Raw genomic sequence first — 16,239 nt, 5'->3', positions numbered from 1 at the left:
TTAGGAAAAGTCTATCGACCTTACATTAAACCTTATCGTTGCAGTTTTCTTATGAGACTGTAGAGGGCAGCAGTGCTTCCGGGTGTCTATGCGGAAGTGGCGCAGTTCTTGTTTACTTCCAGCTGCGTCTCCGGTTTATTTTATCGGTATTTGTGAGCTGAGCGGTCCAGTTATTTCCACTCTTTGGTTGCTAGAGCTGTCGTTGCGTTTTCAATGGGGGCTCACGGGCTTCTGGGGAACCAGCCGGACTCCATAGACTACTCGGTGCATGAAGCCTGGAATGAGGCTACAAATGTCTACCTGCTGGTCATCCTGGTCAGCTTCGGCCTGCTCATCTACGCAAGAAAGTAAGCACGGGCTTTAAACACGCACCTCTTTTACTTCATGGAAATAGAGAAAATATAGCTCCTACTTCAGTGTATCACTCCGCACTAATTCCGTTTTCCTTCGTATCTACCGTGTGCATAAAAGAATCAATCTGTTTATTGAAAATTTTTGACTATACATCAGTAAGTTAAGCCTCCAAAATATGTGTAGTACGCTAATGACAGTATGACAGTTTGTTTTACAATAGAGTAAGATATATTTACTTTCATATTGGTGCGTTTTTTTTTTGTTTGTTTTTAGTTATTTATTCATGCAAGAATAGTATTCAATATTAATATATTTTCTTAAATATTTCCTGCGTTTTCATAAGAAAGAAAAATGATGTTAAAGGAGCAGTGCTATTGACACCTGGTGGAACTGGATCTGTTGAGCTCATTCTACTGAACTACTTCTCTGCAAAATGCTGATTAAAAATAATGTTAAAGGCTTTTAAAGGAGAAACGTTGCGATGACTTCCTGATGCCGGAGTTTCAAAAAGAGCAGGAGCTTCTTAAAGAAACAGAGGCTCATTTTCAAGACGAAAAATTGCAAAGTCACATTTATTTTAAGTCATGTTTGATACATTATTTTTTTTATAACAACTGAAGGTAACCTGATTATGCTATAAAATGCCACTACGTGCCTGGAAAATACATAATACTGCCCCTTTAAACAATATAACTTATGATGCACAATACAATAGCTGTCAATGTAAAAAAAAAAAAAAGAAAGAAAAGAAATTGCTCAATTTTTGTTTGTAGGCAGTGGCAACATAAAATATGAGAACCTTTCCAATTAGATATTAGTGGTTATCCTACATTACATGGATGCAAACTGGAAAATTATTTCCATTTCTAAACAGACTTGCAAGTGCAGCTCCTGTTTTCCAGCCCTACACCTCAGACACATGAGGTTCAGGAGGGAGAATGGGATTCACGCTAAGTTGTATATAACAAAACTTGTAAATATAATTTGTGGTGCGTGGAGCCATAGTGCCTTCATAGCGTCACTATGAAGGCACTATGAATGCCTTCATAGTGTCTTTATAACACTATGAAGGCATTTTTTTTGTTGTGATGGTGCTTATGTAAACCTGTTGTGATCCCGACTAGAAACAAGAGGAAGATCATGCGGATCTTCACGCTGCCTCCCACCGTCGGCAGCAGCCCAGAGCCTAACTTCTACGACAGCCTGCAGAAGGTGCGGCTGCGGCAGCAGCTTGAGATGTACTCTCTGGGTGAGCGCGCAGCCTTACAAAGTCTTACATCATCATTTGTCTGAAATTAAGGCCTTAAAATGTCTTGAATTCCTTTTTATAAAAGTTAATAACAGGTTTTAAATTTTGTTGACAGAACTATTTGATGTCTTTCAAGCAAATATTAGAGTCGCACTCAGACATCTTCATATTGCTATGGCTAACTAGCTGCTAATACTTCTTTGCTAGCTAGGTAGTTAGCTTGCTTTTTCGCGCCTATCATGACCATGATAGTGGAAATTTATTGCTAGTTGGCTGGACAAAGTTTGTACATTTCTGTGGAGATTTAGGTCTTAGATTCCATTCACAACAGTTTTGAAATGTTTTAAAAAATTGAGTTGGTAAAATCTGCAGAAACCCTGGTAACTTGATTTAGTTTTTTTATTAGTTCTCATCAGTTTCTGTTCTTAGAAACTGAACATTGAGTTAACCATGTATAGACTTTTGAAATCAGCCACCGGTGTCGATGTAATCTTTCTCTCCAGCCAGGAAGTTTGAACAACAGCAGCAGCAGCAGACGGACAGTGTGCAGCTCTCCATGGAATGATAAACAATGTTTTCAGCCCCTTCCCATGAGTTCTGGACACAGATGGAGGTGGACTTGGACTCCTGTCAGAATCAGAGATGGTACTCGCCGTCAGGAGCTGAATGGACGATTAGACATTAGCAGACGCTTTGAAGGTGTGTGGCATTTCTCCAGCCTGCAGCGGGGAGAGCACGAAGAATTAAAAGGACGTGAAAATTTTGTTTGTCGTTAATGTTCGCACACATTTAAACCAGTGGTTAAAGAAAAAAAAAAGTGGAAATGTGTTGTTTATTCATGCATAAAGCCCAGATCACGATGCTAATGTGATGTCGGAGGATGAGCTCAGAGACGTAACAGGAATGTTCTCCGTCGAACGTGTTTGGTGACCCAACAGTGGCTTGTCCTGGAGAGATTCTCCATGTCTGCATTTTATTTTGAGACTTTCGGCAGTAGATGTAAAGACATTGTTCCTATACACAGTCCCTAAACATCTGCTCATCAGTCTCCCTATGATATTTTGAGATGTTTACTCACGTTTTAGAACATTAAAGCTGTGAAGAAATTAAATGTTATTACTCTGATTTACTGCTTGCTGCTGTGATTTTTATCAAGCTCTACAGTATCTACGATGCATCAATATAAGGGAGGATTGTCTGCATCTGAAGATCATTCCTCTTGAGGAAGATTGGGGGTTCCATCAGAACAATGATTCCAATAACATATATATATATAAATAACCTATGTGTATATTTTTGGGCGTATGTGGATTATAGGAATTCTACACTATCCATCTGATCCTTGTTTTATGTTTTTTTTTTCCGGAACCAACAGCCTAAAAGATGCAGTAAAAGAGCCGTAGACGGGACTGGATCTTGGCCGCCCGCTACAACCACAGTGCTATGCAACGCTCCCTAGTTCTTTGTATTTTAAAAATGTTGAAGTTGTATATTACGCAATTTTACAACTGTTTACCAGTGCAAATGTCCAATATTAAAACTGTATTCGGGCCATAAATATTGTCTGAACAGACGAGGAACTTGTTAACAGTTTCGTGGGCAACAGTGACATCTAGCGGCCACGGTACGCAAATGTTTGATCTTTTGTACACTGTACTGAAAACGTACTTTCCCGTTTTGTTGGCTTTATATTGGGCACACTTGAGTTTCAGTCCAAACTAATGTGAGCATCAGCTAATGGTAACCTAAGTAAATACAAATCATAGATTAAGTTAAAAAAACAAACAAACATGAAAACCAACCTGGCTTTGTGTGAAAATGCAATAGCTCATCCTGTTAATGTTTTTTGTGGTTCAGTTTCACATGCCACACATTGCCAATAGAAAAAGGAATTGCTTAAACAGACATGGAGTAGGCTCAACGGTCTCAAAAAGCAACACACCACACCCAGATTTCAAGAAAAAAATCACAAACATCTACAACTGCAAAAGGTTATGACTTTGGAGTGCTAGCAAAGAGCCACTATCCACAGGTGGAAGGTGGCAACATGATGGTCTGATGCAGATTGGCTACATCAGGCTTTGAGGTACTTTGCTGTAGCTGGTGGGAGCAGAAAATCTTTAAGGAGAAACTTTACACAAATATACTTTTAATGACTGCATAGAACCCTGCATTAAAACATTTGTTTTTCATTGGAAGATATTTAAAAACTGGATGAAAAACATTTAAAAAACAATCATTCAAAGATGACCAACTTGTTGGGGCAGAATTTATTTTGAAGGAAACATTCGACAAATTGCTCTCTGAATGTTCCAGGCGACACCAGGAGGTTCCCTTTGATATTTCAACGGCTCGACCCGTGTGTCTGCTGATGACAGGAAGTGGACGTCAGCCCTACAATAGTAAATGTTGCCAACGTGCTGATGGAGGAAACGGTGCGGTGCGGCGATGACCAACACAATGAAACAGATGGCCGCCCTTCGTTCAAGGCAAAAAACTCATCTGAATTAAGGCTCTCGTGTAGTGCACATTCAGTCTGGACGTCTCTTTGGGTAAGGTGTTTGAAAAGGAAAATTTACAGCATCTTTTCAAAAAACAATAGTTACAATTACACACATTAAAGTTGATAGCTTCTGCAGTGTAAACAATGCTTTGGTGCATACACCTCTTTGGAAAGATGTAGTCTTCCTGCATTAGCTCGTTTAACCTTGGCATAATGGCTTTTTTTAAGCGAATATTTACAAAAAAAGCTCCAGATGTTAATCGTGCAAAGTGGCTTCCCTTGCACCTCAACCCATAAGACGAATAGAGAGTGTTAAATACAACTAGTTCTGAAACAGGAGAAATAGCAACTATATACAGAAAAGGCCAGTAGCAATGAAAACACAAGAGGCAGCGTTAAAATCCAGCTGTTTGGTCGGAAGCAAACCAAATCCGTATATTTTAGAGGAAAGTTCAAGTGGCGAGAGCCAGTGGAGTGCTCGTGTTAAAAGGCGTCGTGCTTCACCGGTGGGCAAAGCCCCGTCTATGGGGACAGACGTCCAGGTCGTCCACACGGAGCTGGCTGGTGTAGTCGGAGTCCCAGTCCCGGAGGAAGAGCCGCTCCGCCTGGCTCGGCAGCGTCTGCTGGCCCTGCTTTACGGCCGAGCCGGTCTGGTTCACCACCAGGCCCACGCCGGCCGTGTGCGTGAAGTAGTTCTGAGACCAGTTGGACGTGCCTGAAAACGGAAACAGGTTTCAGACAACGATGTACTTCATCTGAAGTTTCAAAACACGGATCAGCCGTGTTTCTATTGGCTGTGTAAATTGTGCAAATTAGAATTATGAAAAACAATGAGCTATATGGAAACACAAAGTTTTGAAAATAAAAACAAAACATTTCTGATAGGTTTTTGTGCTAGGATGAGTTTTTTTTTTTGGCATATTTCACATCACAGAAATGGAAACACTTTTTGCATCTCAAGTCCTGTGGTCAGTAGTAACCGGATGTTACTACTGGGAGAAAAGACAAAAAAGACAACAGGAAGTGGTGGGAGGATAATGATATGGCATGACTTTTAATGACTTATGGCAGTGTTTCTCAACCCTGGTCCTCACCGCCCTCCTGTCCTGCATGTTTTAGGTATTTCCCTTCTGCCACACACCTGAATTGTATCTCTGGGTGATTAACAGCCTTCTGCTGTACTTGATGGTCATGCAATCATTTGAGTCAGCTGTTCTGGAATAGAACATCCAGAGCAGGGGGGCGGTGAGGACCAGGGTTGAGAAACACTGACTTATTGTGCGAACAAACTTATTTACGTGATTTTAATTGTGTTTTTCATTTAATGGAAAAACAGCAGTTGCGAAATTGTCTTTGTTCAACATTAGAAGAACAGTAGCTGGGTTTTTGCTAAATGGGAAAGCGCAAATTTCAGAAAAACCCAAGTTTTTTGAGAAAAGGTTTTTGTGCCAAGATGAGGTGGGGTATTTTTTGGTCGTTTTTTTCTAGAAAAACCAAGGAAACTTCAGTTTGAAAAGTGTAACATTTTCTAGAAAAAAACTGAGGTTCAAAAGTTTATCATTGTTTATCATCATCCAGTTTTGGAAATTTTGAGTTTCAAATATCAAAAATGTGCAACTTCTGACATTTAAAAATTTCCATCTTTTTTTCTAAAAAATTTCCACCTTTCAAACTCTGAAGTGTCCTTAATTTTCTATTTTTTGGCAGGAATGTACTCTTCTTGTTATGCTCCGTCGTAGGCATTAAAAAAGCCAAACAGACGATGCGGGACAGTGATGTACACAGAGGGAAAGAAATCGGGAGTTTCCGTCATATGAAAGGTCTTTGCCAATATGACCTGAGACCACCTAACAATTTGTGTCACTTTGGCTTCGGATGAAGTATGCCAAAGCTTAGTGCTCTGCTTCCCGGCAGAATGTAAATGCAACACTTTTTAGCTGTTTTTAATCAGAGAACCCGTTGATCCACCTTAAACATAAAGTCATAATTCTGTGCAGCATACCTATATAGAGCACTCTGTCCGTCACCATGTATTTGGCGTGATTGACACGTGCGAAGGGGATCTTCATCTGCTCTTCTGTTGACGGCACCGTAAAGATTTTCTGCAAACAGAAACAAGATTAAAGTCACTTTTGTTTTTAACATCTTCATCATCACCATCAGTAATTGTTCTGGTTTTGGCAACGGAGCTGATAATAATCTTACCACATCAATGTTGCATTGGAGTGGAGGCCTGCTGAGTACCAGCAGGGACTGCAGGAAGATGAACATGGAGGCCGGCGAGTGCTCCCAGCAGCTGACCATCAGTCTGACCTGCACCCCTCTGGTGCACGCTGCGGCGCGCAGACTGGAGTCGATGGCGGGCCAGAACCTGCAGGATTGAGACAAAAAGAAAGTTAAAAAGAAGGAAAGAAAAGAAAAGTTTTGTTGTGTTTAATCAACCGGCTGGACGTACTGTAGTGGCTCTGTGTACTGAGACAGAGGGAGGTAGTCCATGACCGATATGTGGATGAACCTCCGGGCGTCGTCGATGACAGACAGGATGGTGGACAGATCGTCGGAGCGCCCTCTGGCGGAGATGGACGGTGGCGCGCTCTGCAGGGAGACGGAGGAAAAAAGAAAAAAGAAAAAAAAAAACCACAAAGGTTTTTGCTTCTGGGAACATAGAAGCTGATAAGAAACGAGACGAGCGGTGGACTCACAGACAGGTAGACCTGAGCAGGGACTCCATTAAAGTTTAGGTCCAGAGGTTTGTCGGCACTGGACAGAGCGGACAGACGGGCGGGCCAGAATGGAGGGAGGGAGCCGCTCTGGGACCCCCCGACAGCCCAGTACACCCCAAAGATCCGAAAGGCGTCCTGAGCCAGGCAGCTGCAGTCCTCCACTGACAGGCCCACCTCTTTCACCTGCCACACACACACACACACACAGTCGTGTTTTCATCACTTGTGGGGACTTCACATTGACTTCCATTAATTTCTACCGCCTAACCCATACCATAATCCTAGACCTAACCACTAACCCAAAAACAATTTTCCTCATGGGGACCAAGAAAATGTCTCCACATGGAGCAATGGTCCCCATAACCTCACATTTTGACACGCCATTGTACTTTTTAGGCTTCTGGATCAAAGCAGCGCATATTACTACTGAACAGGGCAAAGGTCACAGAGAGAGGCGGAAGGAAAATCTGGATCGATTTGATCTATTTTCTTTATGCAGAAATAATATTACCTATGTGTTGTCTTTCTACTCTTCTGAACGTCTTAAAGCAACGCAGTGGAGTTGACTCTTATTGAAAATAACTTAAACAGATAACAGTCTAAAGTTTACACAACATGATGAAATTAGATAAAACCTCCCACCGATGGTCGCTTTTAGACAAGCTAAAGTTTTCATACATTTTGAAATTTCCCCACGTTTTGTCCCGTTACAACCAGACTTTTTTTTTTTTTTTTGGAAGCCCATTTTTGGAGTTATAAAGTTATAATTTTGAGATACCAAGACATAATTTCCTCTTTCCCAGTCAGAATTTTACGATTGTGATACGTGGGCTTTCACAGGGACGAGCCTCCTTAGATAGATAGTGTGACTTTGAATCTCACTTTTGATTTTATATATCATAATTATGACTTTAAAAATTTAAATGATAACTTTTGACCTTCTATCTCAATTATGACATTCTCTTGTAGCTGTGACTTTAAAACTCAAAATTTTAACTTTTGCTATGATTTATTCTAATAATTCTAATATGACTTTTATTCAAATTATTGATTTACTTTTATTATAACCTTTACTCTCATAAATTACTTATAGTAATTATGACAATAAAACTTGATATTATGACTTTTATTCTAGTAATTTTGAAATTAACACTCAATAATATTACTTATTTTCATAATTAGTATTGTAAAACTTGAAATTATGACTTTCTCTTGGGCTTTTATTGTTTCTCTTTTGTGGCAGAAATGGGCTTCCGTACACAACAGCACATCGTTCTAAAGAGGAAGAAAACCAGTTATTTTCTGTATGTTTTGAAAATAAAAGTGTGGTGTGCATTTCTACTGCAGAGTTAAAAGGGTATGGATACTAATGAACCAGCTGAATGATCAGCCCACCGAATTACGTTTCAACCAAAGGATGGGAAACTTCCCTACATTAGGTAAAATTCTTTTGAAATGGCCATAAAACACATTTCTCCTCCAGCACCATCTGGAGGTGAGGCTCTAAATCTCCGTGCTGCTGTACCTGACTGAGAGAACGCCAGTCCATGTTAGCGCTTCCCAGGTAGAAATGCTTCTGGTCCACGACCCAGAGCTTGGTGTGAACGATGCCTCCGGTCACGGCGCTCAGGTTCACCTCTCTGACCTGTGCACCTTCCGGAGACAACATGGCGGATCGTCGTTAAGACCACAGCTCTGAAACGCCAACATGGCACTGTATCCGGAACATGATTGGGGTTCCTACCTGCTGCGCTCAGTTCTGCTGTGTCCTGCTTTGAGGTTTGAGGGGCGTTGACAGCAACCTGGAGTTTCACGCCTCTGGATTCAAGTTTCTTGAGCCGCTCGAAGACTTTTCTCCCCTGCACAACGCAGAAACACAAAAGCATAAAGAAAAACCTTCAGGGTTTCCTTTGCGTGTAATTTATAGTGGTGCAACGTCACTGCAAAATAAAAGTCTCAACACATTCAAAATGTATTGTCCCCCCACTTGGCTCACCTGGGAGTCTGAGGGGTTGTGTGATTGGACGTCGCTGTCCCGCAGCGTGAAGTAAAACGCAGCGATGTGGACCGAGCTTTTGGCCTTATCCAGCAGACGAAGCCAGCTGTCTGCGATGGTCGGCCCGGGCGACGAGGAGGACGGGTACAGGCCGACGGGGATGCTCTCCACCAGCTGCACTCTGCACAGCACAGAGGGACATTCTGGGTCAGCTTTCACTTCATTCGCATCCGTCAGAGGGGTTCAACCTCTGACGGGTGAACCCCTTTTCTGATAATACTTGCCGGCAGTCTGAGCTACAGTGCTCCGGCACCAAGCCGATGCCCTCCAGCCGGTGCAGCTCCAGCTGCGCCGCTAGCTGAGCCACGGACGTGGGAAGCCCGTAGAGCCAGACGTGCAGGCCGAGCCCTCCCACCAGCAGCAAGAGGAGGAGAGAAACGGCAGAGCACATCGACCTCTGTCAAACAAAGACAGAGACGCACATGACTCAAACTCGACACGGTGTGCAACCGTCCTGCATTCCACAGCTCTGACGGCAGGGTGTGGCCAGATTCCTTCAAGTATGACTGAAGAAGTTCACACGGCCATGAAAACATTGAGATGGACTTAAATCTGATCTCTAAAAATTTGATCTTTTCCCAATCTGTAAATGCAGGCGATGGCAACGTTCTTCATTGTGAAAGTTGTTGCCAAGTAAAGAAAATCTTATAGTTGAATATACTGGTTAAATGAAGTTGTTGGGTTTTTTTAACCACATGTTGAGAGAGCAAGAAAGACTCAGCAGAGTTCTACGTCTGTCTTGTCATGGAAGATGCTGGATTTGGAAATCTTAGGGTTAAGGTAAGGTTGTGTATTGTCTCAACAAGAAGAGACTGTCTGTGTAATCCTAGACGCTAATATAAAATGCTAACGCTGCTTTAAAAGCTCTAATTGTTGCACCCTGCGCATCTTTATGAAGGACAGTGGAACTCACCTTAGTGGACTGGGTGGTCTTCTCACTAGGTGCTTTTCTTGGTTCCACATAAGAGGCGGAGTCATCCATACAGGGTTCTTCTACTTCAGAATCTGGAAGCTTTGTTTGGCTTTCGAGCGGTTCCTGATGTTCCTCGACATCCTCTGAATCGTTGGCCTCGGATCTTTCGGTCGCCAGGTCGGCTTCCGAAGACGATCGGCTGCTCTGGGATTCGGTCGCTTTCACCGGCTCCCAAGGTGGTTCTTCTTCCATAATGAACTCCGTCTGCTCGACCATGGCGACGTCAGCCTGCTCTTCAGATTTCTCCGTGTCTCCGCAGGCGGAGAGGGTCATCCCCGGGCGTTTTTCCTCTGGCTTCTGGCTGAGGACGCTCTCCTGCAGGAGGGAACTCAGAAGTCCTTCTGGTGTGCTACCCACTTTAGTTTTGGAGCGTTTGTTCATGTCTTGCTCTGGCCTGAGAGGAGGTCTGGGGCTGGCAATCATGACACCCTGAGCAGGCTCTGCGATATTCTTTGTTTTCGGGGCGGCGATCGCAGAGGTGTGATCTGCTGGGGCAGCATGTTCCTCGCTGCTGGATATTGAGGTCGTGATAAAGCTGGGAACACGGACGGATGGAGGAGGCAGTGCTGATTCTCCAACCTCGGGGAGTTTGGACTTTAAAGTTTCCACGCTCGCACTTCCGGCTTTGACAGAAGGTTGCACTACGTGAACAGGGGCGTCTTTTCTGGGAGAGGGAGGATCGGTGGCCTGACTTCCGCTGCCCGGTCGCTCGGCGGCCTGACTTCCGCTGCCCGGTCGCTCGGCGGCCTGACTTCCGCTGCCCGGTCGCTCGGCGGCCTGACTTCCGCTGCCCGGTCGCTCGGCGGCCTGACTTCCGCTGCCCGGTCGCTCGGCGGCCTGACTTCCGCTGCCCGGTCGCTTCTGGTAAGTAGGAATTCGGGAGACTGGTTTCCCACCTTTTCGATTCATATCTTCTTTCTCCTCCGTTTCTTTTCTCTGGGTCCTTTCATCTATGTGGAGGGGATCCAGAACAACCCGGCAACCCTTCAGATCCTGAGAAAGACAGACGCATTGTTTAACTGCAAAGCTCTGAATCTGAATATCACCACGGTAAGACACTAAGATCTATGAAACATCAACAACAGCAGTCGTTCAAAGTTTGGCTCAGTGTGTTACCTTCCTGTAGCACAGAAATGACTGGTACACACACACACACCCATTCAAATTAGCTGCATCAACTGGCCCACCGCAGCCTGCGAGTGTTTGTTTGCTCACATGACACCGCAGTGACTACAGGATCAATTCATTCAAAGGTCTTCACAGACTCAGAGCTCCACCTGCTCTGCTTCTGCAGTTAACATTTCATAAATATGCAGGAGGCTCCATGGCAACCGTAACACACTGTTCCTTCAGGGCATCGGCAGTGTGAGGTCACATTTCAAGTTATTTCAGAGCTGCATTTACATCTTTACTCCTGCTGGAGAGATAGTTGGAAACTTCTCTTTGAGCGGAATATAAATAGTCTAAAAAAGTTAAAAACAGGCTTTTCCACCTCCAGTAAATAAAAAACATTAAACAGTAAGAAAGAAACAATATTATATATAGGCCCGTCACAATAACAAATTTTACTGGATGGTAAACTCTTCAAGAAATTAATGTGATAAGAAAAGATTTTGCTTTTGTGCTTTATATAATTTTGAAATTGTAGAAAAGTTTGTTCAACTATGTTCAAACAGTACTTTGTTTGCTTCAAGGTTATAATGAGATGATTACAGGTGAATGCTTTTACTGACCTAAATAGTGAATTATCCATCTTATGTCTTAATATTCTGTTCAATTAATCACACTTTGAGCCAAAATGTATTATCCATACTACTAGATAATGATACTATTAATGCAGCACTTTGAAACCACCTTTACTGTTTTATCTTTACCTTAAAACAGTCAGACGTTGAAGTACAGTCCTCCAATCAGATTCAACAATGACATCAAAAACACCCTTTAAAGAGTCTCTCTTTCAAAGAAAAGTGAAAAAAAGATTAATGCCTGAGGCAGCACTGCATTACAAATGCTAAGGTACAAAAACAAATTTCAGCACTGCATGTTTTAAATAGACGTGTTTGCAGCTCTAAGTGGAATCAGAAAATTGTCCACCCATCGCTAACTTTGAGTTTACTCCATTAATGCCATACAAAGTCTACATTTCCTGCTGTAGTAAAAGTGTGTTTAGAGTTAACCTTCCTCTGGATCAGAGCAGGTAAAAACCCTCCTCACTGAAGTCATCCAGCAGGTGAGAGCCTGACCCGCTGAGATCTGACGGGAAGCAAAACAAAACTGAAAACCGAGCAAACACTGAGCTTCCACAACAAAGAGCCGGTCTTCACAGTTCAAAAGGGAGAAAGGAGCCAATGGGAGAAGGTTAATCACACAATACAGTTCTGTGTGATTAACATAGTTCTGCTTCTACTAGCTTAAGTATTAAAGAAATGTTCAGCATTTAAATACTACAAGTATCAGTGACAAGTTCATTTCAATCATTTGTTTGAAAAATTAAAACTCATACAGATTAAACTGACACAAAGCAATACATTGTGTTTATGTGTGCGTTTGTTTTGAGGATTATGGCTTACAGATAATGGAAACGCAGAGAAATACAGTTTTTCTGATCAGTAAATTGCAAAATACCAATTACAAAAAGCAATAGTTGTTCCATATCTGAGCATGTTAATGGAAAATTGAGTGAAAGGAAAACAGTAGAGATGTGCCAATCAGGTTTTTTCCTGCCGATTCCAATCACCCATGAGGGCCAATCACCGATACCGATCACATAATTATTATTTTTTTAATCATAAGAACTACCGGTTACATTATGTGAAAAAAGGAACCATGAATTCACCTTAATTTAGACAAAAACTTGTTTTAAATAACTTTTTTCAAGAAAAAAAATCAAAACAGGCATTGTGCAAATTGTACTGCTATCGGTAATACTATGTTCAACAGACTGAAAACATATGAAGGCTCTGAAGAGGCTAAATAATGCAAAGAGTCAAAATAAAACCTCAACATTGCCAAAAAATTCAAGTATAAGTTTTTATACTTGAATTTTTTTTAACATTCAAAGGCAAATACAGGATCCATTACAATAAACAATCCTGAGTTACTGAATGAAAACTTCCTGATAGCATGGCGGCTAGCTGATTACTGCTAGTTCTGATTGGCTGTTTCTGACTGAGCGGAGTAATTATGCAGAACAGGGAGGAGGCAGAGGAGATCGATTCTTTTTTCAGAGATTATCTGTCTCATGTTAGGACAGCTTTAATATGTATGCAAACTTTAGTTTTTTTTAAGTTAGATGCTGCAGCTTTAAGCAGAGGTTCGGTGTGAGAGTCACTACCAGGTGGAGTAGAAGCGAAGCTCCGTCTGTCAAATATTACTACCTGTAGCGTAGCAGCGGTTCAACAGCGAGAGCAGAACCAGCGTCTTACATCGCAGCTCGAAGACTTAAATAATTTTGCGGGTTATTTGTTTAGCTTTCTGACCTTCATGCTAATCCGGGTGAATCCGGTAGCTGTGCGCTGCTTCACCTATCTGATCCTCCATATGTCTTTTCTTACTGCAGTGAGCCTCAATGTAGCCAAACTCCGTCAAGTATGGCATTGTTTTTATGCCATATTAGATTCATCGTGTTGATGCATTTTGACGTGCTTCAGTTTTCCGCTGCAACACGCAAACTTCCCCATTCACTCAGTGCGTCACAGTTCCACATGACATCGCTTAGGATTGTTGCTGCGCGTTTGCGCAGAGTGAAGGAAAGAGGAGACCAGCTGCACAGGCAGGCTGCGAAATGAGATGCAGGTGATCGGTTGGTGTGATCGGCAACAACAGACCGTGATCGGCGATCACCGATCATACACTTTTTCACAGAAATCGGCCGATTATGATCGGTGGCCGATCGATCGGCACACCTCTAGAAAACAGTGTAAGTGATTAGGGTTAAGCTGGGCCACCTCCATGCCGCATCCCATGTAAAACAAAACAAAACAAAACAAAAAACAAAACAAAAAAAACACACATTTGAATAGTCTACTGCACATGTGTCAAACTCTAGGTCCAGGGGTCAAATACAGCCCATCGTTGCTTTTTATATGGCCCTCCAGACTCCAGAGGGACGTATAAATACAAGCTTCAAGATAATTTGCTCAAATACTATTTTATCAGTCAAATCAAAGCAGTTTTTATCTGTATACTGCCAAATTACATCAATCGGTCCGTCCACTTTTTCGCGAAAGTTCACACAAAATCCACAGCTCCCGATTGCAAGTTTATTACAAATTTTCAGCAAAAATGGTCAAAAACATTGGGTATAAGGGACAAACTCCCACCTGCAGGTGGCGGTATTTTTTACTTCTACCCCACTGCTGCCTGAAACTTAGTTATAGTCTACGATTGATGTGAAAAGCAACAAAAAGTCACATTAACCGTCATATATAAGCGGAAATATCTCAACATTTTTTGCAAATATTTTTAAATAACTGCCATAAATCTGTAATTTTTATTGCAAAAATAATAATAATAATAATAATAATAATGATAAATCTTGGAGGGACTAATCAGTTCATTCAATATTATTACATTTTAAGTAGCAATAATGCAGAGAGATATTTATTAATATTTTTAACAGTCTCTTTTTCTATTATGAGTTTTATTAGCATATTCTGGCATCACCGGCCCTTTAAGAACATTCTGGTCTAATGAAATATTATTTGCAAGTTTTTCCTAGAAAAAACCCCCAACAATACTTTAGTTTAATATTTAACTAGGTTATAGGTAAGGACACTTCCGCTGCCTTATGACATTTCCTGTTAATGACCAGCATCTGCTGCAGGGAGCCACAGCAGATACTGGTGTGTTTTGTCATAACAGACCAAAGAGTGAATCGTTTAATTCTTCAGTGATGGACCTCTTACCCGTTGGTCTGTCTCCTCAGCAGCTTCCTCCTCCAGCTCTGCCTCACGTCTCTCCATCACTCGGCTCGGGATGGCCTCAGGCTCTGACTCATCAGCCTCCTGACAGAAACGGATTGGTTATAATCAGCTAATGGGGTGCAGCACTTCCGAACGACACTAAATATGCTGTACATGTCGTCCGCGGGATGATACTGACAGACTGCTGCTGGCTGTATTTAAAGCTACGGCAGTAATATAAGTTAGTAATATTGAGAAGAAAAAAGCAGTTTAAGCTTCTAAAGTGAAAATTACTCATTAAATTACGAAAAAACTTACCATAACGCTGTAGTGTACGGGTTATGTTGTATTAAGTTTTAGGCTGTAGCAGGGAAGAGGAAGGAGGGTTCCCCCCCTTTAAGGTACAGCTAAGGTTAGCTCCGTACAGTTTACTTAAGCCAACTGCTTTAAATAAACTAATACGAAAACGGCAAATAGTTCTGAGGTGAGAATTAAAGCAGTTGGCACGAGGGCTACAAACGTAACCCCTTTTAAAGAAAGAAAAGACAAAGTAGTTTGCTATAAACGTCGCTGCTGCTGCTGCCGTTGACGCTAACGAGCGAGCTACGTGGCCGTCCTCCTTTTTTGTAGTTCTCAGCAAGCAGGAGCGGCGGAGGAAGAGGAGGCGGAAAGACTGAGTAATAAAAGTACCCACCTCATAATGCCGATTCAGACGCGGGCGTGTCGACCTCCGCCTCGGCGTTGGCTCTAACTCGACCCGATTCGACCGTCTGGACCGTAGCACCATCGGCATCCTGCAGCGGTTTTAATAATGTAGCAAGCAGATTTGTGGAACGAAGTCGCGTTAACGGTTGGAGCGGAACGTCAACAGTAGCCAGTAATGAGAAGGAGCCACCGGCGGCAAAACAAATGCCAAAGCAGCAGTATTCAGAGGTAACGTTATTAAGAGAACCTGCCGGGCTTTCTATAAATACAGCAGTCAGTAGTGGTCTGAAGATAACATGTGGGATTTGAATGGGTCGTCCTTCACGGAGATACATAAACAACAACTTGAAGTAACCGCGATTTCCTGTCAACGCTGATTGGCGGTTGGAACAGAAGAGTAGTTGACGCACGGACGTCAGTTGGGAACGCCCCGCCATATTGTGAGTGGTATTTTAAACCTGAAACCTTTATCATCTAAACAAAAAATATATGTACAATCTATATTTATATAAATAACCTATATTTAATTCTCAGTTCCAATCTTTGAAACACACTCCCAATTATATCTGTAATATTAAATCACTATCAACCTATAAATGCAGATTTAATACACACCACTTCAGAATTGCTTTTTTATTTATAAATCCCTTTATTTTCTAATTGTTAAATGTTATCCTATTTATTACATTGTTCAGAATCCTTGTTTGTTCTGTATATATTGCTTGTTTTTTGTACAATGTCTTTGATCGACTAGAAAAATGCCTTGAAATTA

The 16,239-nt window shown here is 42.0% G+C and overlaps 2 protein-coding genes across 3 annotated transcripts; one reads left to right on the top strand and one right to left on the bottom strand.

Annotated features, from left to right (window-relative positions):
- Window positions 1-78: 78 nt before the first annotated feature.
- On the top strand, window positions 79-2,728 carry smim19 (small integral membrane protein 19). The gene is made up of 3 exons (XM_015005522.2): window positions 79-347; window positions 1,479-1,603; window positions 2,107-2,728. Exons 1-3 carry the CDS (start codon window positions 214-216, stop codon window positions 2,166-2,168), a joined length of 321 nt encoding a protein of 106 aa, XP_014861008.2. The 5' UTR covers window positions 79-213; the 3' UTR covers window positions 2,169-2,728.
- A 1,130-nt stretch (window positions 2,729-3,858) lies between these two features.
- Window positions 3,859-15,796, bottom strand: pld7 (phospholipase D family, member 7). Of its 2 annotated transcripts, none has more exons than XM_015005506.2 (12): window positions 15,457-15,796; window positions 14,766-14,864; window positions 9,799-10,851; window positions 9,110-9,282; window positions 8,826-9,006; window positions 8,574-8,688; window positions 8,355-8,482; window positions 6,809-7,012; window positions 6,562-6,701; window positions 6,312-6,477; window positions 6,109-6,208; window positions 3,859-4,821 (listed from the first exon to the last, which is right to left on the bottom strand). In XM_015005506.2, the coding sequence occupies exons 1-12, from the start codon at window positions 15,553-15,555 to the stop codon at window positions 4,607-4,609; spliced, it is 2,673 nt and encodes an 890-aa protein (XP_014860992.2). In that variant the 5' UTR covers window positions 15,556-15,796; the 3' UTR covers window positions 3,859-4,606. The 2 variants fall into 2 exon arrangements, with proteins under 2 accessions (XP_014860992.2, XP_014860998.2); XM_015005512.2 differs by lacking the exon at window positions 15,457-15,796 and adding an exon at window positions 15,081-15,399.
- Between the last annotated feature and the right edge of the window lie 443 nt (window positions 15,797-16,239).

The sequence above is a fragment of the Poecilia mexicana genome, unplaced genomic scaffold (genome assembly GCF_051168715.1).
Source record: "Poecilia mexicana isolate PSO_F unplaced genomic scaffold, ASM5116871v1 scaffold_10, whole genome shotgun sequence".
Classification (NCBI taxonomy): Eukaryota; Metazoa; Chordata; class Actinopteri; order Cyprinodontiformes; family Poeciliidae; genus Poecilia; species Poecilia mexicana.
Note: the sequence above shows the minus strand (reverse complement) of the source record. Positions and strands in the feature narration are given on the sequence as shown.